Source organism: Nomia melanderi, chromosome 9, assembly GCF_051020985.1.
Source record: "Nomia melanderi isolate GNS246 chromosome 9, iyNomMela1, whole genome shotgun sequence".
In the NCBI taxonomy this organism is placed as follows: domain Eukaryota; kingdom Metazoa; phylum Arthropoda; class Insecta; order Hymenoptera; family Halictidae; genus Nomia; species Nomia melanderi.
In genome coordinates, this window is record NC_135007.1 from 6851653 (window position 1) to 6872921 (window position 21269).

The 21269-nt window shown below is 42.3% G+C and overlaps 3 protein-coding genes across 3 annotated transcripts; 1 reads left to right on the top strand and 2 right to left on the bottom strand.

Moving 5' to 3' along the window:
* Positions 1-924: 924 nt before the first annotated feature.
* Positions 925-16585, bottom strand: LOC116427781 (uncharacterized). The gene is made up of 6 exons (XM_031978542.2): positions 16160-16585; positions 14913-15068; positions 6781-7025; positions 5953-6242; positions 5026-5314; positions 925-4874 (listed from the first exon to the last, which is right to left on the bottom strand). Exons 1-6 carry the CDS (start codon positions 16298-16300, stop codon positions 4595-4597), a joined length of 1401 nt encoding a protein of 466 aa, XP_031834402.1. The 5' UTR covers positions 16301-16585; the 3' UTR covers positions 925-4594.
* Positions 7023-13373, bottom strand: LOC143174899 (uncharacterized). Its single transcript, XM_076370665.1, has 3 exons — positions 13347-13373; positions 9602-11221; positions 7023-7235 (listed from the first exon to the last, which is right to left on the bottom strand). Exons 1-2 carry the CDS (start codon positions 13371-13373, stop codon positions 10202-10204), a joined length of 1047 nt encoding a protein of 348 aa, XP_076226780.1. The 3' UTR covers positions 7023-7235; positions 9602-10201.
* A 743-nt stretch (positions 16586-17328) lies between the features above and the next one.
* On the top strand, positions 17329-19983 carry LOC116427793 (sensory neuron membrane protein 2). Its single transcript, XM_031978559.2, has 7 exons — positions 17329-17589; positions 17785-17939; positions 18021-18180; positions 18390-18641; positions 18754-18965; positions 19303-19474; positions 19649-19983. The coding sequence occupies exons 1-7, from the start codon at positions 17488-17490 to the stop codon at positions 19913-19915; spliced, it is 1320 nt and encodes a 439-aa protein (XP_031834419.2). The 5' UTR covers positions 17329-17487; the 3' UTR covers positions 19916-19983.
* Positions 19984-21269: the final 1286 nt, after the last annotated feature.

The window sequence follows — 21269 nt, forward strand, 5'->3', positions numbered from 1 at the left end:
GGCCATATCGGAGCAGGAACTCGATAACCTTAGAGGTGGGCCGAAAGAAACGCATACCGTAACGTTTCGCGTCACGTTGCTGTCGTTTAAGAAAGTCGATCGCGGATTTAATTTACGGCCGGCCGGGCGCAGCACCGGATGCAACGCGGTTGCAACTGTCGCATGCTCGTCGTGCCGCATGTCCCTCATCCGCGTTACGCTGCCACGGTCCTTGGGTCGCGTTTCATTGAAATTTATCGCGAGCCCTATTAAAAGAAATCGGCTCGACAATAAAATCGAGCTCTGCCTCTGAACAGTTTGATCACGATATAAATTAAGACACACTTTTTAAAATTGATTATGAATAAATATAGAGAATTTACTGTGTACCGTATAATTCGTAAAGCAAATAAAACGTACGATTTGTCTATTTAAAAGAATTGATCTAATTGTAGTGATATACTTACAATTACAAATTATAAGGAAAATGTTTTAGAGATGTCGTAAGAAATACGAAACTCTGTATATGTGTAAAATAAAAGTTTCTACTAAATGGCGTTTACAATTCATTTCCTATGTTATTCCACTGTTTCTTAATTCATAAACTTACGTTTCTTGTGATTTTTATGAAATATGAATTATCAATGATGCAAGTCACTTTTAGAATTGCATGTTCCTTTTATATATACGATAACTAGATCACGGATCTTTATGCGATTATAAAAAATACCCGACAACTAACGAGAAACGATATTCTATAAACTTCGGGAAGTTTCATTTTATTTTTGGTTAACCGATGCCAGTAACGACGAAAGTAAAACTGTCGTTTCTTTAAGTGCTCCCAAAAGAAACCGTTAATTTGCATAAAGTCCTGCGGATCATTGTTAAAATTACATATCGTTCACGCACAGTCGGGTAACCTAAGAATGCAAAGGCGTTCGGGGATTCACTTTTCCAGTCGTATTTTATTTATAAAGGTATATGGGTATACATTTCGTTTCATGATTATGGCAGTAATAACTGACTCTGAGTAGCTGCGTGTGTGACATCAACAGTATAAAAGTAGTCTAAACAGCCGCTATTAAGAGGCAGTGGCATCGGCCGTTCGCTCCTCACAACGAAAAAAAGAAAAAAAAAGTCGAGAAAAGAAGAGGAAAACGAAGAATCGGAAGAAAGAGCTTTAAAGGCAAAACCACTCGTCTTGCGTATTACCCCTTAACTCACGGTGTCTAAAACACTTTCGTCCGCATTTTGCTTTTGCTTTTCGTGCCGGTGCGCTTGCTTAACGCGTTTCCTTCGAGAACGGAGAAAAAAGAATGAAAGGAGAACGATATCGAAGCGAAGATGTCGGACAAGTCCCGGAGAAAAGGCACTATACGTCTATTAAATACAGTATTTTTCGACTCTCGACCGTACAAAGTACCCACGGACACAAATCATTTAACCGCATCATTATACCTCGACGTCTCGTTTCCCTCACAGCAAAAGGATTCTCCCTCTATTCCCGAAGGCCGAGCGAAAAGAAGACAAGATTTCGGATCACCGATACCGCTACGCCCCTGGACGCTCGCTACAGTTCGCAAATTTATAGCCCGCGCGGCCGGTTATAATTTTCTGAATTTAACGCGTCAGTTTCCTGGCGTTCCTTCCTAGCGAGAAAACGAAAAAGTTAATGTGGTCCGGATCAACCGCAAATCAACGTTAATTGCGCCTCCGCGTCGGACAGAATTTAATTGCATCTTCCCGTTAAGTATCGTTGATTTACGATCGGACACGATAGGCGAACGCTATAAAGTGAAAATCCGTATGTACAAGGTGACCGCGGAACGCGCGACGTCTTTTCAATAACCAATTGATTCTGTGCACTGGCGTTTCGCGCACTACGAATACTGAAAGAGGCGTTCTTTAATTCGTTCAATTATACTACTCAAAATTCGTAGAGGAGGCTTCCGAATGCTTCCATTGAACCAAGTGTATATCAAAACAGATTTAATTTCTATGTAATAACGTTCTTCTCATATATATGACCCGTGTAATCTCTTTTTTATAAAATCTCGTGTCTTTTGAGTAGTATACTTTGTTTAACAATATTTCTATAGAATTACAGGAAATAGAAACATCCTAAACTCATAAACACATAAGTCACTGTACGTGAAAAATATTAAAACAGTTGTCAGAGTAAACGAACAAGGAACGAACATGTATATGTTATACTATGCCGTGGTAAATTTTGTTTTTTAGAAAAACCCGTTATATCTCGTAAGTTTTGAAGATTACTTTTCAAAACAAAGCCTTACGACGAAAGAACCTTTCTGTTCACGAATTTCGCTGGAAATCACGACTCACCCGGTATATCGTCAGACTACACAAATTTCGCGTCTACGATTAAGTTATTCGCTGATCGGTGCACAGGCCTCGAGACATAAGTTTCTGCTCGATGTTACTCCAAATATGTGAGATCACGTAAAAGGAGTTTGCATAATTGTGTAAGAGAACCAGGCCGGCGTTTTAATCATTTTTCCTCTCCCCATTTCCCTCGCCGCGGTAATTACGTTGCACGAACGTTTTCCTCTCGAAATCACGCGCGAGAAACTCCCTCCTCGTCCTTCCGCTCCATCATTTCTTCCCTTCCCCCGTAACAATCGCAACTATTGTCGATTAAATCTTATATATTGCACTAGCTATAATTATATAAAATATATTATCTAACGGTAGGCTTAGCTTTTTCTTTCATTCATTTTCTTTAATTTTCTTTTGAAGTATACCCTTTTTAGGCACGATCATCATCCCGGAAATAGATTTTTCTTGGTTTCGAACGGAAGCCGGAAGTGGTTGGTGCGAAGCAGGAGGCACGGCAGTTCGGTAACAGTCGGTTTCGCGCCTGACTATCCCGACATCGTTCTATTTTAGAGACGAAAGGAAGCGCCGTAGAAGCGGGAGCTCTATGAGAAATCACTGGAAGAAAAACAGTTTGCTCGCAATGCGGTTAACGCTCTGCCGTGATGGAACGTTGTTTGACGTTCGGTTCATTTCGAACAATGAAAAAAATTATGTACAGTTATTATTGTCGCCTAACGTTTGATTACCATCCAACAGAAACAATAGACACGCGCAACGTTCCTCGACGTTATTGGTCTGCGATTCGAGTCTACGGATGGAAGAAAGATTTCATGAAAAATGTCTGATCAGAATTATCGTACGCTTCGTTCGTGGATAACACAAATAATTTTTACCTTTTAATCGCCTACGAAAAATGGTATCTTACTAATCCCTGGTTAAGTACATACGAATACCTCAGGTACCAAGAACAATCGTAACAACAAACAAAGACTTCGAGTACCTTTAAAATAAGAGGAGAAACAGCGATTCAAACGAGAAACAAAAATGGAAAACGATCTGTTCGAAACTGATACTCGGAATACAAACATTTGCGCTGCATGCATCGGTAATATTGTCAACACTTACGCTATACCACAGTTAAGATCTACACGTTCGGTACTATAAAATCGATAATGCGACTAATAATACGGTTGCACCCGAAGGAACATCGAGTCTCGTTCTGAAAGAAATCCGAACGAAGAATGTAGACGAAGAGAAAACAAGAAAAAAAAGAGGAAAAAAAATCACATGATCGAAATATACTCTTAACTTTAATACGCTTTTATATGTAGCTTGGTATAATCATCCAATAATAAATGATTTTTAACAATATAAAATATTCGTATACTTCTATTTTCAAACGAACATCTTATCCAAATAGGCGTTCTCGGTAAGTGGTTCCCTGGGACGCGGCAATTCATCGTTTCATCGCGTGATTTGAGAAAAAAGAAATGGACCTATGTACTCTGAAATGGTGTACCCTCCAGATCATGGAGCATACGTATAAAAAAACGAAAAATAAAAAACAAAGATAAAGAAGTAAAATAGCATTGAGAACAAACCTGTACATCGAGTAGCGGATACTGCTAATGGTTAAAAATGGCGGGAAGCTAGCTATTTAGGAACGTATACTATTAAGTATAATCACATTTAAATACTGACGCAATAGTGGTGTCCCTTTCTCGTAAATCAATATCACGTCAATACCTAAATATTTTCACGAGTAACGTATGTCTTAGCTTCATATACATATATACGTGACACACAGTAGTACACCTTACGGATAACCCGAGTACCTTAGCGTTCCTGATATGTTGCGCGATGCGAAAAATATTTTGTTTCTCTGTTTCCACACTAGTGGCGGCGGCAAGCGATATTATCGGGCATCACTGATAACTGGTCAAAGGGGTGCGGGATCGTTGAACCGCGAATAGAAACGAAAATAAAAAAGAAATGAAAAAGGAAAACAACAGAGAGAAACTAGAAAGAAATAAAAACGAAACTTGAATGGTCGACAGCTTTTCGAGAGCTGCCGCCTCTCGCCGACGTATTCCTCTTTTGTACACGCGAGCGTACTACTGTGCGTCCGCCCCCTTAATAAATCAGTACATATTCAATTACAATCACAATATGCATGACGATCCTATGCGAGAAAAAGTTCTGGTCGAAATGGAGTGGAGAACTTGTACTATGGTAAGACACGAATCGATGGTACATATTGACAGGAGGGATAATTCTAGCTGCATAATCCCGACGGGTCGACGAGTCCGCGCGCGATGAGCTCTGCTGTCGCCGGGTCGCCGGCCTGTTTCCCGCTCGAGTGTTGGGGCGGGGTTTGCTGCGCGTGGGGCTCGAAATGGGAACGAACGTGGAACATAAATTCAGCCTTATCCGTGAAATCTGTACGGCACATCAGACAGAAATGCCTCTCGGAGGCGTACGGTTGCGGCGGCGCCGCCGATCCTGGGAAATATGGCGCCGCGTGTTGCGGCGGTGCCGACGCTTCCAAATGAGATCTGCAAAAAAGAGAGAATGGAGAAAATGAAGAATGTAGAATAGATATGTATAGATGTATGCATACGCGAACAATCGCACGCGAGCGCGCGCAATACGGAACGAGGAAATCGCGCGATACGATCTCTCGACTCCTCATAAAGAAAAATTTACCGAGCATGCTGCATCCACTCTTCCCTCGTGGCCAATGCTCGGCCGCATAATTCGCACGCCCAACTCACTGGCTCTTCCTTCAACTTGTGTATAGTGTCCGGACGTGATTGCTGTTGCTGTTGTTGCTGCTGCTGCTGTTGCGCCTGCTGTTGCTGCTGCTGTTGCTGAGCCTGTTGCTGCTGCTGATCCGAATTCGGGGCGGTGGGCGTAGACAGCGGCGCCACCCCTGGTCTGTGTCTGAGCTTATTCATGTGAATAACTAGCTTATCTCTACGCGCGAATGCTTTTCCTGCAAACAGTAATAATGGAATGGTTAATCCTTTCATAGAGGATGTATGTTACGAAATATTCATTGGTACCGTGGCTATATCGATTTCTATTATGCAATGCTTGTTCATATAGGGTCGAGCCATGTGACTGTATCATCTTGAATTATTTGTAGATTGACTGTTCTGTGCGAAATTGTTTCAAACAAATGTTGTAACATTTAAACGTAATGCACGAATTAATGAGGTACGATAAGCTAGGTCGCATGATGTATGCAATATTATAAACCCTTGGATTTTGTGAAATTGTCCCCTTATCTTGCGTACAATATTGAACAAATTTCGCAAGAAGAAAATCAGTAGAGAAAGTAGATCAGAGCAGATACTGCCTTTGTTTATTAGTAATTTGAAAAAAGGCTACGTTAACTGTCGATTCATTTCAATTGTAAAAGTTTTCATAGCATCTCTATACCTCATAAATTCATAAAAACGCGTCCCACGTGTCTAACAATTACAACGTTCATTTTCCCTCTATCAAACGCATTAGAATATAATAGCTCGCCGAAGTGGCTGACAAAAGAATCGCAGCCGACCGGGTTAACGAAACTCAAACACGAGAATTAGCGAAATGCGTTTGACGGCAGGTACACAGCGCGCTTACCGCAAACTTCGCAGGAGTACGGTTTCTCCCCGGTATGGATACGCATGTGAATAACGAGTTTGTCCTTGCGGGCCAGGCCCTTGCCGCAGACGGTGCAGGCGAACGCCTTTGTCGCCGGCTCACCCGTATTAGTCGCCTTGGAGGCGAATCCCGGACGAGAAGGTACATTGTTCGTCGTTCTCAACGGCTGGTTCACTGTTGGAGCCCTGCTTCCAAACTGCTGATCCATCGCGCCGGGGAACGGGGGCATTACACCGCCAGGCCGCATCGCTGCTGAGTAATCCGGTGACCTGTTTCAAAGTACGTATCGTTTAGACGACACAGTTTTCCTCTACGTCACGGAAGTTTCAATACTTCTGACCCAGTAGATAAACAGTCGTAATTGACTGCTATCGCAAGTCAACTTCAAGTCGCCACAAGAAAATGTAGTTGCACTCGAGTTTTCTCAACTTTTACTAGCCTAACAATTAGAACTTATTGCAGTGCATTATATAAATTGCACTGATTTCCTTAAGAGAAACTCTTCAAATACGACACTAAACTTTATTTATACCTAAGAGAATTGCTTCCAGTGTAAAAGATTAGATTCTGTTTCTCACGTACGCTCGCTCACTTTATAGTCGATACTGGTTTTATTATTGTGTCAGCCGGATGATATGTTATTCGGGTACTCAATTTTAATTCAACATTTTTCAGGGAATAGAGAAGCAGATTTAAATTATGCGTAGATATAGCCACGTAGGAAAGTATGTATTTTCGATGGAAGCCAGAGACAAGGGTCCACAGTGAGAGAGTTAATAAATGTTCCCGGATGAATGATTTACTCACCACGTTCCGATCGAGCGTAGCACCCGGACACCATCGTCGTAGCCAAGGCCATCATCAGGCAACGTGAACGTCGGATTAGGAGTTTGAGGTGTTGCAGGTGGACCGGGACCGGCGAGCCTCGCTTGCGCGGCTTGTTGTGCCATGTGCTGCTGCACTGCAGCATGGGCCACCGCGTGAGCCTCGACGTAAGCGGATCGCTGCTGTTGCTGCTGGCTACCATTAGACATCTTGTCTTTGTCCGCGCCCTATCAATTCGTTTGTTTGCTCTTACTTCGTGCTCTCTAGAGGACTACGGTTAACGCGGGCTGATTCGATTAAACCTCTTTGAGGATTGTGTTACTAGAGGTTATGTTCCATATCGTTGCATCGGTGGAGCAACGTATTTGTAGTCATTTAGTGTTATCAGCCGTTCGTCTCTGTGATTTCTTCGACAACTTCGTGAAATCTATATTATTCTATTATATCATGAAGATTAAATATTACTAACGAAAATAACGTTTAATTCTGATTATTAAAACAGAGTTATTTCAGAAATTGATTTAAAAGTAAGGCAATAAAAGTGAATGAATTATGGAGCGAACTTATAGAACTATAGCCCAATTATAAAACAATGCAAGAGAATTCTACAAATCCAAGTAAGGTTAATGTGGTCATAAAACGTTGACCCCGAACGGCTTCCAAAAATTGCCTCCGAATTATGATACACTTATTGATAAATCGGCGTTAATCAGCATGAATCGGTGAATTCAAGAGTCACAGCTGAAGGCGATATCGCGGTTTCACGATTCGCCTCCAAAAACACGCGATATGTTCAATGTTAATAAACTCTGGCTACAATAATTGTAAACAGTACGGGGAAGAAAGGCAAGGAACGAGTTCGCAGTCGACGAACACAAATTCAGATTGTAAACTAAAGTGACCGATGTGGCGTCTGGCAAAAAGTAACGTTCTAACTCGAACAAAATAATATTGCGTGCGGCACGATTCGGGGAAACGAAAATAGCAGTCCGGGAACAATAGTAACAACGTTCGCCGGGTATATGTCCGGTAATACATCGCTGCAGCTACAAAATCGAACGCGGCCTATACCGGCCGGACAATATTCCGCGATATTTCTATCAACTCGCGCACAAAAGCGTAACGGCTTCGGAGCCAATATGGAAAAACGATTAATCACGGGGACAGAGGCGAGCAGAGCGCGCACGAAGGCGCATTCTGTGCCAAATATCTGTTAACGATAATCGATATTTAGTAGGGACGGAATATCACGGATTCACACTCTACGCAGAACTTCCACCGTTTTCTAAAACCCATCTCGCGGACTTCGTCGAATTGGAGCGTAAACAATTCCCCACCGAAAAAATTGGTGTTCCCTGAACTTACGCAAGGTTATCCCTCTAATTTACGAATCTTTGCCTGGATAGGTTGATAAGGGTTCATTGGTAATAGTTCTTTAACAGTGAAAAAGGAATTTCGTGTTTATCGCAGGAGTAGATGCGTAGATTTGCCGCAAAGATTGGACAGTCACGAAGGGATAACACTTTTCGTTTAATCGATGCGAACCGAATCGAATGCACGGGGTGAGTCATCTAACTCGATCACCTTAAATTACTTGTAAAGAGTTTGTTACATGACAAGAGGTACTTCTATCAATTGTAACGTGTAATGGTCTTAGCGTTATTTACATTGAATATAAATGCCACTGGTATACTCGGAGATTGCTGGGTTTCGCGGGAATAATTTACAAGTGACTTAAGGTGATAGAGTTGAAAATTTCATCGTGTACACCAGGAATCGCATTCGACATTATCAGATCCTCCGAAGCGTTCAATACAAACGAGAAGTTTCTAGACCCCTAAACTACGTATAACGCTGTATTGTCGATGAGTTTTATACGCGAGACAATAAAAATTTTACGCAATCGACGCGCTGAAATCGCACGAAAATGAAAACGAAATGAAACCGTAAAAATAAATGGGAGCCACAAACGCTCGTAAAATCAGCTACAAATCGTAACCTTTGTGCCGCGATTCAATGGCACACACCGAGACACGAATTTTTGGACAATCCGATGGACACCCGAGGCGAGGGGTTAAACCAGGGAATCGCGGATACGCGAAAAATCGTTTCAAAGCCGACTTTGCGTGTAGTCTAGAGCTAAATCGTTCGACCCGTGTCGAAACTGGCGAAAAATACTGGTGACAAAGATCGCGAAAAAATTAGCAACGAAATGTATCCTAAAAGTCGACCGAACAAAACGGATTTTCATCCACGTGACGATTGTTCCCGAAGGGGACGCGACGCATCGTTGAGGACTCTTGCCGATCCTCTGTGAGAGACACGGGAGAGCATCGCCAGAAGCCTGTATAACCCCGTAGACGACATCGAACACATAAAAGACAGGAAACTTTCGAAGAAGCCGAAAAGATCTCTCGGAGCAGGCTGCTCCGTCAAGGTCCTCCGGGAGAGAACGATGACCGAAAGGAGAGACAGAGAGGGAGAGACGGGCGAAGAACGCGAGACAGAGAAAGAGGGAGAAAGAAGAAAAGGGGAAAGAGAGAAGCAGAAAGACGGAAAGGGGGAAGGAGAACACGAGAAAGAGAGAAAGAATGATGGGAGGCGAAAAGGGAAGGGAAGAAGGGTCTGGCATAGAGTAACAGAGGAAGACAGGCAGACACAGACAGTCAGGCAGACAGAAGGAGAGAGACAGAGAAAGGTAGACACAAAAGAGAGAAAGACACAATGTACAAAGAGAGCCAGACACGATCGTTCCCACAAAAGACATGGGAAAAGGCGATCGACGAGTTCTCGCTGAACGTACCTAACGCAGGAGGAACACACTTGGTCCAGGCAGCCGGACGCGGAATGGAAAACCCGTGGAAACTCCGTCTGGCGCGGCACGGAAGATGTGCACACTGCTACCGTAGCCCGTGGAACGCGATATATCACCACTGATTACCGGCAATTGATCACACAGCAGTAAAAAAATAGAAGAACTAGGCGATCGAATCACGTCACTTCGTCCTGGTGCCCATGGTGGTGGTCGCGCGGACCCGGGCCGGTGTACGCGAACAACGCGGTGGAAAAATCGAGTAAAAAGGAGACTGGGATGTCCAATAGCTACGGCCGCGAACTTGGCGTGTCCTCGGAGTCTCGGAGCGTGTCCAGCGGAGGCTCTCTCCCCGGCGCGATGCAGCAGCGGCCGGCAGGAGAAAAACCGCCTAAATAGAAGCCGGCGGCGGCGGCAGCAGTGGTAGCCGGTGGCCCGGAGGAGAGAGAGAGAGGCCGAGACCCGTGAGGACCGCGAAACGGGTGTGTAGTTTGATCTTCGGTGTCGCGGCAGGCCACGCGCGTTCTTTTTCGCGACGCCGCACGAAAGAATCTCGCGTTTTACGGGGCGAACGGAGCGTGTCCCGTGGAGCTAGCCGCCGATTCCCGGCGCGGGAGGATGTAAGGACAAAGAGACGAAAAAGAAAAAAGGCGGCCGGGAGACCGGCAGAGGGGATAGCTGGCGGAGCAAGTGAGAGACAGAGAGCGAGGGAGAAGGACACGCGGCAGGGGAAGGAAGGGGGGCAGGGAAGGAGAGCAGAGGGTAAGTCCGAGGGAGAAAGGTAGAGAGGGTACGCGAGGAAAGAACAGAGCTAACCAATCGCTGGTGAGTGAGAGAGGCGGGGGAGGCGAGGAGGGTAGCTACGATGGTGGAGGCGGCGGCGGCAGCGGCGGCGGCGGCGGTGGCGGTGACGACGGTGGTGGTAGTGGTGCTGCTGCTTGTAGAAAGGAGATGCCAAGAAAAGCGGAGACAGAAAGAGAGACGAAACAGCCGGGGTGACACACGAATGCAGCGCGGCGTAACGATATCGAGTGGAGGTCCCCGCGGAATGCACCTCGTTGCGGCGGCGGCAGCGGCGGCGGCAGCGGCGGCGGCGGCGACGGCGGCGGCGGTGGTGGGTGCTCGCCGACAGGGTAACACCGTGTAGACAGGAGCACAGCGTGGACGAAGGATCGCCACTGAGAAGTATACCGCGGATACACTTATCGATGAGCGAAACTGTCGAATGTAACCGTTCGATCGATTGTCTAAGGAGATACGCAAAGGGCCTACCCAACGGGTAGCTGTATCGGACGGACGAACGGGATACCCGCGTCTAGTACCGAGGAAAATGGTTTTCACCGGGCGGCACCGGGAAATACAGAAGGCGGAAGCGGCGAAGGGGAAAAAAGAGAAGTAAACGAACAGAAAAGGAGGAGGAGCGAGACAGAAAGAGAGAAAGAGGATCAGGAGTAAGCGATACGCGTACGAGACAGCGCGGTGCAACGATATCGAATGGTGATCCCGCGGAGAACCGTATCGTGGCCGGCCGGCGCGACGTCGGGAGGAGAAACGGGGGGGAAACGTAGACCGCGAGAGTAGGGGGAGGGATGCAGGGAAGACGGGGAAGCCCTAGAGAGACGAAGTATGCGCGCGAAGAGGGACCTTCGTGTGTATAACCCCTTGGTGCGTACGGGTCCCTCTCTTGTACACACAGCTACCGTGTGACTCGCCGCTGCCGGATACACACAACACAATGACGAAAGAGCTAGGGAGAGGAGAGGAGAGGAGAGGAGAGGAGAGGAGAGGAGAGGAGAGGAGGGGGGGGGGGGGGAATAGTTGAACGGGCGTGTTGCGTGTAGCGGTGGTCGACGACGACGCCGTCGCCGTCGTCGGTGGCGACGGTGGTGGCGGCGCTCTGCAGTGCGTCGGCCCGCTGACCTTGACACTGACATTGACTGAGCGAGCGAGCGACCGAGACAGAGAGAGAAAGAGAAAGAGAGACAGAGCCGGGCTACAGCAGTGAGCTCTCCGCGAAACGAGGTGGGGGAGACGTACATATCGGCATCGCAACGATACGCGCGATTAAGCGAAACCAAAACTGCGAAACGATACGTGCGTCGCGTCTGGGGACTACCGTTCGACCCGCGAGATGCTAGGGAGCGAAGGAGATGGAGCAACGGTCGGGTGGCTGGCTGCTGCTGGTGCTAGTGCTCGTGCTCGAGACGACACACAGGGCCCGTGGATATCGTACCGTACACGATACAGCGGTCCACGGAACGATCGGACCCCTGGGCAACTGAACACCGAGGGAGGGGGAGGAGAGGGAATCGTCGAGACCGTTTACGACGTTTATTCGAAAGTCTAGAAACAGGTTTTCAGGGATGCAGACCTGTGCGGCTCCGGCTCCTCGTTGCACCTGTGCCCGGGGACAAGGAGACCCGAGGGGTCAGCCGAAGAGGTGGGGTGGGGATCGAACGATCTTGGATTGGGGAGCGACGAGACGGGAACATGAGTGCGAGAGGGAGAGGAACATGGAAATGGCTGTTGAGAGAAGGAATGAGAGGTCGAGAGACGAGTGAGGAAGACGACCCACGGGCAGGGGCGAGGGGGAGGGAATGCGAGCTGTGTCGAAGGAAAGGGAAAGAAAGAGGGGACCCAGGCGAGACGTCGAAGAAAAGGAGGACTGACTTTCGCTTTCTGTGCGCGACGCAGCCTAGCTGCGGAGCGTCGATCAATAGCGCCGCGACGGTTTTCACGCACACGTTGGCACACCGCGTGCATGTGTACGCGTAAACCCTCTATCCTGGATGCTCGCGTGATCCGTCTCTCTTTTACCCTATCTACTCATCCGTGCCGGTTATCCGTATATTATCCCCTCCAACTTGCCCATTTGTACCTCTCCGCCGATGAGTCGCGTGTGTGAGGGTGGAATTATTGGGATCACGCTTCGTCGGGTAACGAAGAAGGGTGGAGAAGTGTGGGCGAGAGAGATCGGGCTAAGGGACGAGAAAGAAAGAGGGAGGGAATCAAGGACCTCCGGCTACCGATCAGCGACGCCCCTGCTCCCCTCGTATCCTTTTGCGCTCGTCGCGGGGTACCATCTCGTAACACGCTGAGATAGCGAGCCTCATTCTCTCGCCCCGCGTTCTTTCATCGCCAGTTACCCATGGTCGCTTATCGAGCACCGAGGAGGACAGATCAACAAGAAAGGTAGGAAGGCAGGCAGGAAAGACGGAAGGAAGAAAGGAAGGCAGAAAGGGAGCAAGGGAGGAAGGAAGGAAGGAAGGAAGGAAGGAAGGAAGGAAGGAAGAAAAAGATGGAAAGGAGAGACGGAACACCGCGGCGAGGTGTATAGGTGGTTACACGGGGGACGCGTGTCGCGCGAAGAGGGCTTTTTACGCGGTGCTCGAAATGTGGAACTCGTGTCGGCCACCCATCCGACGCATAAAGTCACTTTAACGCGTCGTGTCGGAAATTGCCGCGCGAGTTTATGAGCTTGTAAAGAGTACCTCGGGTACTTCCTAGGATACACACGAGCGGCTCGGATAGTCCCGGTTCCCCTCGGCTATTCGTGTCCGGCTTGTATGACGATAAATTCTTCTGCCCCGCCGCTCCACCTTCGCGGGGCGAAAAGAAGAAAAAAAGAAATTTAAGCGAGCGAGTGAGCGCGGCAACCGAGTAAGAAGGCGAGCGAGCTGGCTAGCTCCGTATCGCGATACTGCGCGCCGCTTTATGTCAGGGTGTTTTAATGTACCTTTATTAAGCGCGCTGTCGCCTCCATTTGTAAAGGCACTTGGCTCCCAGTCGTAAAGCACGTGGCACCGGCGGAGTTTAAACGTGTCTGATGTCTCGTGAAATCAATTAGGAGCAAATAAACTGGTACCCGTAAACAGCGCCGCGCTATGAACACCGCGCACGCCACTATATTTAGCGGTAACGTTATGAATAATTTTCGCTGTCCCTCGGTTATCGAATGTTTCAATCGTATTATTCAAATGGCCGTATACGCACATGTATACGCGTAGACGCGTTCCACGTGTGCCACCGTGTAGGAACGAGTTCGCGGGTGTGCGCCTGCAAGGATGCGTATACGTGTACGCGCATCGCGCGGAATAATTGGTGGATTTACATTCAGCGCCGCGCGTAATTGGATTCCTGAGGTGTGGTGTAAACAAGAAACGTTCGGAAATTGAATTACCCGGCGCGCTCGAGCTCGCGCGCGCACCTTCAATTTTTCCTCTTTTTTTCTTTGCTTTCTTTCGAGCCCCTTTGGACGCGCCGTTTCAGCTGGCATTGCTTTCGCGAGCTTTAATACAGAATGTATTTATGACGACTTTTTTCGAGACGGCACCGGAATAATTTATACCGCGGCGGTAACTTTGCGAGACGAGGAAGGAGCAAGTCGCACTAATCGAATCGCAAACGTGATCTCTTCAATGGAATACGATTCCGTGGATGTGTCGGAATTATCCGTTCAATTATCTGTCGAACAATAAAAGTCAGCTCTCCACGTCCGCTTAACCAAACTCTATCGTTCAACTTATCGATTTTTAGAAGTCCTCAATACCCGCATGATAATTGTGACTTTTATATGTTCACGCGGAATGGAGATTAGTAATAAAGGGTTTTTCAGTTATAAAGACAAACATTTTTACGGAGTACACGATAAGAAGTATATTATAGGGTTCCACGGAACTATATAAGCGTAATATAGTTGGTTGCACGGTGCTTGTGATACCGTTCCCTATTATTTCGACAAATTAGAGTCGAAGAAAAATTGATTTAAGAACACACTTGAGAATATCCTTCGTTTGTCGAAATAAACGATTTTATGGTAGAAATACCAGGAAACATAGGGTTGAATGGAATAATGCGAGTGTAATACCGCACGTCAAAAGATTAATTACCCCCCCCCCCCCTCCTTAATGCATACTTTGAAAAATGAATTCTCTGAGAAAGTTGATCAAGGGACATATTTGAAAATAGATTTTACCCATCAATATCAATGTTGTATGAATAATGTTAAATATTAACATTATATATATTTAAATAAATATTTTAGTTTCAATGTCTTTTATGTGTATATTATTATTAAATCAAAAATTCAATAACGTTTGTAATTTTTCGTCACTAGATATCCGTTTATCAAAAATTTTAAATGGGAACAATAAATTTGTGTTTATTCCTTATTCTCTTAAAATAATATTTGCGTAAATAGACTTCCATACAAGTTGCATTTATATCGCGTATTAAAAAAAATTAAGTAGAAGTTACTCTGTCGGTAATAAAGTTCTAGTTTAAAAAACATGATTCTACTTACCTGGTTCACAGACGCGGCAAGATGCTTCAAGCTGTCCGAGTAATTTTTCAACACCGTGTCTGTGGCCAAGCAGCTTACACGAAACTCATAAAACATATCCAGTTTATACAGGCACCTCTGGCAGATATTTTTTGGCAGCCCATCCTCTTTAGTTATCTGGAATTGATTAACTTATTTCAATGCGTGATTCGCAAGAAAAAAAATATTCGAAATATCGTTTCATTTCTTTTTATCGCGCATCTCTAACAGCGTTTTATTTTCAGTCGATTAGTACTTTAACTTATCATTCATCGTTACTACATTATTTTAGAGACAGTCTCATTAACATTGTTATTAACATAAAACAGTAAAACATTTTCACATTTGTTAGCTGAGCTTGAATATGAATAAATAATGAGTAGTATAAAATTTGTTAATACCAGTTAACGGTAAACAAATAATTATTCTAAATTAGTAAAAAGTGGAAATGCAGAAGATATAACATTTTTATCAGATTGTACACAGTGAAATTTTATTTGAGTCATTAATTTGAGATTATTTATTTTTATTATTTCCCTACAAGTAACTTTATTATTAATTGTAATCTGTTTTAAACTTTGATGATGCTTGTATTTAAAAGTATATAAGACAATTACTTTCCTTAAAGGAATATTCACTTTTAATATTTAATGTAGGATCTTGGTTCATTCTGCTTCCCACATCTATATGCATTAAAGCAGTACACTCGATTAAATGAAGTTAACAAGTTTTCCAGAAAAGGTATACAATATTACATAATACAGAAAGTATATGGTATATCCAGCAATTATATCAGATTATGTAAATATAAACTCTTCAGGAAGTCAAACCTCGATTGCGTTGTGTTAAAATTACAAATGCTGCATAAGTATGCAATAAAAATACTCCAATAAGTTTAATCTCAATTAATAACTAAGAGGTTCAATATTAATGCTTTTCATTAAGCCTTTATAACACTACTACATCATACTTTAATTTTCAATCCCTTTCATTAAAACTTTAATACATTATGAAGCTTAATTTGTAAGTAATCTTCACACGAAACTTGTACTTAGGACAATATGAAACATATGTGTTTAGGTTTACATAAAGGAGCATATGTAACATAATATTGGTCCTACAAAAGAGATACTTCTACACCAATTGGATAAATGTATAATCTAAATTAATAAAATACAAATTAAATGAAAGGATTGTTAATAGCATTACAAAGAAAGTATTTTACTCACCACAGTAGGTATACAGGAACGTATTTTGAATAGTAATTGCCGTTGCTCTCCTTCCTTGTCAAAAATTGGGAGCTGATGGTTGCTTTTCAATGAACAAAGTCTGCATAACTCGGCGAAATTGAAATCTTCGTTCATAGCCATTCTTTCAAATCGCGGTTAAACACAAGCGTTCAACGACTGGAGAGGTTATGTCGTCCGTGACCGTATCTCTCCCGTAATTTTTTCGTCTGTTACAGACCACCGTCGTCGTAACACAAACTTATTATCGATTAGAACAAATCAGCGAACAAAAATAGTTTCGGTACTGATGAAATTGAACAAATACGAACCCTTAACAAAACTAAACTAAGAGTCATTTGATCAAGACATTTGAGCCTTTCTTGTCGCTGCTGTTGTCCAGTATGCACGATGCTCGACTCCACATTGTTCGACATGGAACCACCTATAGGGGGGTGCATGAATTAGTAAGAGATCTTACATATCGGTAAAACAGTAGAAAATAATAATAAATATTTTATTTAAAATTTCTTGAAAAGTATGCGGCTATTATTGATACTCGACAATTTTCAGTTTTAATATATCACATAATAACAAAATTTTTCAATTTTTTTAAATATAAATTCCAAGCAATTGAATACAACTTTTCATTGTTCGATAAAATCTTTTATTTTCAGTGATTAAAAATTTTATATTTAAAATTTATAATTTAACTTCGAAGGATATTACATTATTTAGATTACTTTAATTTAATTTATCTCTGAGTTATTAATGTCATGATTAAATGTGTAATAATCATGTACTAAGTGAAACAAATTCGGTTTACGGATTTTGTTATGAATTTGTAATGATATGTTGTTGCATACTATTTTGTCATTACTTTCCTAGAACTAGTTTATACCATTTTGTAGATATTATTGGGCAGAAAAATATTTTTACCTTCAGTTATAAAACGCGAATACAAAAACCCAATCTTGATGTTACTAATGTGTTTCACATATTGATCGCAGAGAAAGGACAACATAATGGGAGTGATATAACTTAAGTTATAAAGAATTAATAGCAACGTTTGTGTTTGTAACATAAATCTGCATGATATAACTGCACGAAAGAATTATCACCGTCGTTAGTTCTGCTATTGTAAACTCAGTAGCTTCAATACAGACGCAATGCACACATTCGTTTGTTCATTATAGTTGTTAAAATAAATAGCAAAATATATTAAAATAAAGTACGTAAAATACTCAGTATTTTGCACGATTATTAACGATTAAACGTGACTTCAAAAAATAATTAGTTGTTCATTATATAACGACAACAAGCAGCAGATAATGATTATCCTTAGTGTGTTTGGAATTGTTTTAACTATATTTGGTATAACTTTTTTTCATGGACAATACATGATGACTAAGCTGACGGATAAAGTACGAGCGGTAAGTGACATTACCTGTTATACTATTATTCTATCAATATTATACAAATGTATTAATAATAACATTCATTCTGAAATTTAATATAATCAGAGAACATGGAAACGATTAATAAACTCGATTGTCCAGATTTTGAAATTCGTAATGTAAGATACCTGAAATCTTCGTCTGTATAACTTATAAAATAATAATTTGCAGAATTTACATCTGACTAAAGGCACCTCTGGCTATAACGGATATGTTTCGCCTTTGTCACTATCCTTTACATGTTATGTATTTAACGTTACGAATCCCGATGAAGTAATGCGAGGAGAAAATCCGAATGTGGTCGAATATGGTCCTTTTGTGTACGAGTACGTACTTATATCTTGTGCATTAATTTCGAAAAATTATATTCACATTTAAAAAAAAATTCTTCTTTTCATTTTGAATAGTGAAATTCTGCAGAGACACATCCAAGATACTAACGTCGAAACGGACGAAATTAATTATATTGCCGTAGCAACGTACAAGTTTAACAGCGATAAAAGTGTGAATGCTAGTCGCGAAAAAGTCACCATATTGAACCCAGCATACATGGGCAGTATAATAACGGTCAGTAAAACTTGACAGAATATTAAGAACCACGTTTCTGCCAACCAAATCGTTTACAATTTCCATTCGTAATCATTTACAACGGGCACAAAACACAAAGTGTTCAGAAATTATGTTACGTTGCATGTTGCGTGAAGTGTTGTTGGAATAATAATGTTGATGTAGCATCTATTATTAGTGAAATAATTATCGTCAATGTGCTTTTGCAGTTGACGTCACTACCCCCCGAGTTTATGAAAAAATACGGAAACAGCATACCGAATTTGTTTCCCAATCGCAGTAGCATATTTTTGAAAGCTCGTCCTGTTGATATACTGTTCAACGGTATTAGAGTTACATGTAACGTAAAAAAGTTCCCTGACTTAAATCTCTTATGTAAAATAATGGACTCTAATAAACGTCCACCGGTTTTAAGGGAGACCGATAAAGAGGGAGTTTACCTACTGAGTATGTTCCAAAAGGTAAGATACAAAAAAAGTAATACATTAAAATATAATGCTAATATAAGAAAATAAATATACGTGTAATGTGGTATATGAAAACATAATTATACTGTATTGTTACGACTATTAGAGCAATGGCACAGTCCGTGGACCATATTCTGTTAACAGAGGCTTAAAAAATATGAGTCTACTGGGAGACACGACTTCTTACAAATTCGAGAAAGTACAAACAATTTGGCATTCTGACTCGTGTAATCGAGTAAGAGGGTCGGATACCATCACCTATGCACCATTATTAACGCCACTGTCTTACGTTACAACCTTTATAACTGATTATTGCAGGTATGGCAATGTTATAGATATCTTCGAGCACTACAGAATATTTTGCAATACTGTACAAACTAAATCAGGATTAACTACAAAATTGTAAAAATTATTAATTAAAGATAATATCAAAAAATTTCGATGTAATATATATTATACTATATTGTATTATTCAATACTGAACATTTCTAAATGAAAATTGTACGATTTCACTCGTTCTAATAAATAAAACTTACATGCAGAGTCCTAATGAATCTCTTACGTAAAGTTAATAACAATAATATTAATTTTATTAATAAAGAGAGCTGTCTGTAAGTGATTGATACTAATAAGATTTGTCTTACTCAAATGGCAGGTCCGTGGAAGTTGATTATGATAGACAGGTTTCGATAAATGGCATAACTGGATCGAAATTTACCATGAAGGAACGTGTGTGGTTTTTAAATGAATCACAGTGTTATTGTCCTGTAAATGACAAAAAAGTAGAATGTTTGCCACAGGGCTTGCTCGATGCCTCTGAATGCCAGGTAAATTCACAATTTACTTTTCAGTTTCAATCAAGAAATATAAAAGTAAAAATTAAAAATTTGTATTAAAGAATTTCCTGTGCATAGTAATACACTATTAACGTAATTCTTATTTTATATTTCAATTTATTCTGACGCAAATGTTTCATCGACTTTATTTTCTATATTTTTCAGAAAGCGCCTATAATATTTTCGGAACCGCACTTTCTTCACGGTGATCCGAGTCTTTTACAATATGTCCGCGGTTTGAAACCCGACGAAAATCTTCATTCAACTTTCATTGTCATCGAACCGTACACCGGATATCCACTTTCAGGATACAAAAAAGTACAATTAAACGTAAAACTGTCTAAACAACCAGTAGATCTTCTCGCGAATGTCAGCGAGGGAATTGTTCCTCTACTATGGTGTGCGGATGTAAGAATCTTCGAGAAGTTATAATCAATCATTGGCATTTCATAATTATTGCGATACGGGACCAAATAGGAACACGTTTTCTATGCAATGTACGTTTTATCATTGTGCATCTACAATATCAATCATTAATCTTAAATATTAGGTTGAGGAAAAAGAAATCCATTATTTTTACGTGAAGTTCAAGACTTTATTTAACATGTTTCGGATTGTCCAATTTGGGTCAAATATGCACCATTTTGTTCTATAATTTGTTGCCATTTTAGAGGTAGCTTCATAATGCCTCTGTTGTAGAAGTCTTGGTTCTTATTGACGAAAAAGTCTAGTAACCGATTTTCACAATCTTTTCTTGATGCCAATTTCTTATCACTAAGGAAGTTTTGCAATACAAGAAAAACTTGATAATCGCTTAGTGCCAGGTCCAGACTATATGGTGGATGCATGAAAACTTCCCAACCAAGGTCCCGGAGTTTCTGGCGAGTCACTATAGACGTGTGTGGCCTGGCGTTATCTGGTAGAACACAACAACTCTCCTGTTGGCCAATTCTGGCCGTTTCTGGTCAATCGCTGGCTTCAAACGGTCCAGTTGTTGACAGTAGGCATCCGAATTTAGTGTTTGGCCATATGGAAGCAACTCATAATAAATGATTTCTTTCCAGTCCTACCAAATGCACAGCAGAACCTTCCTGGCCGTTAGCTGTGGTTTAGCCACCGTTCGAGCTGTTTGACCGCGCTTTGACCACGATCGTTTTCGCATAATATTGTCGAATGTGACCCATTTCTCATCCCCAGTCACCATTTGTTTAAGAAATGGGTCGATTTCATTCCTTTTGGCCAAGGCTTCGCAGATAGAAATTCGATCCATCATGTTTCTTCGTGTTAATTGGTGTGGCACCCAAACATCGAGCTTCTTTTTGAATCCAGCTTTGCGCAAATGGTTTAAAACTGTTTTACGGTCGATCCTTAGCTCCTAAGCGATGCTACGACTGCTAACATGCCGGTCAACTTCGATTATTTCTGGGATTTTATCGACATTTTTGACAACGGGCCTACGTGTGCGAGGTGCATTTTTAACACCAAGAATATCTGAACGGAATCGACGAAACCAAAATTGAACGTAATTGGCTGTTACAGTATCGGCACCATAAACACCATCCACAATTTCAGCCGCCTGGCTTGCATTTTCGCCTTTATAAAAGAAAAACTGTAAAATGTACCGAATTTTCTCTTTGTTGACTTCCATCTTTAACACCCTGTAACTCACAACTGAATGCACCAAACAAAAAACAGCAAAAGAATTTTTTTAATGTGAAATGTCACCCTTCCAACGAATATAAATCTGAAATTGTTTGATCGATACTTTACGAGATATCGATCACTT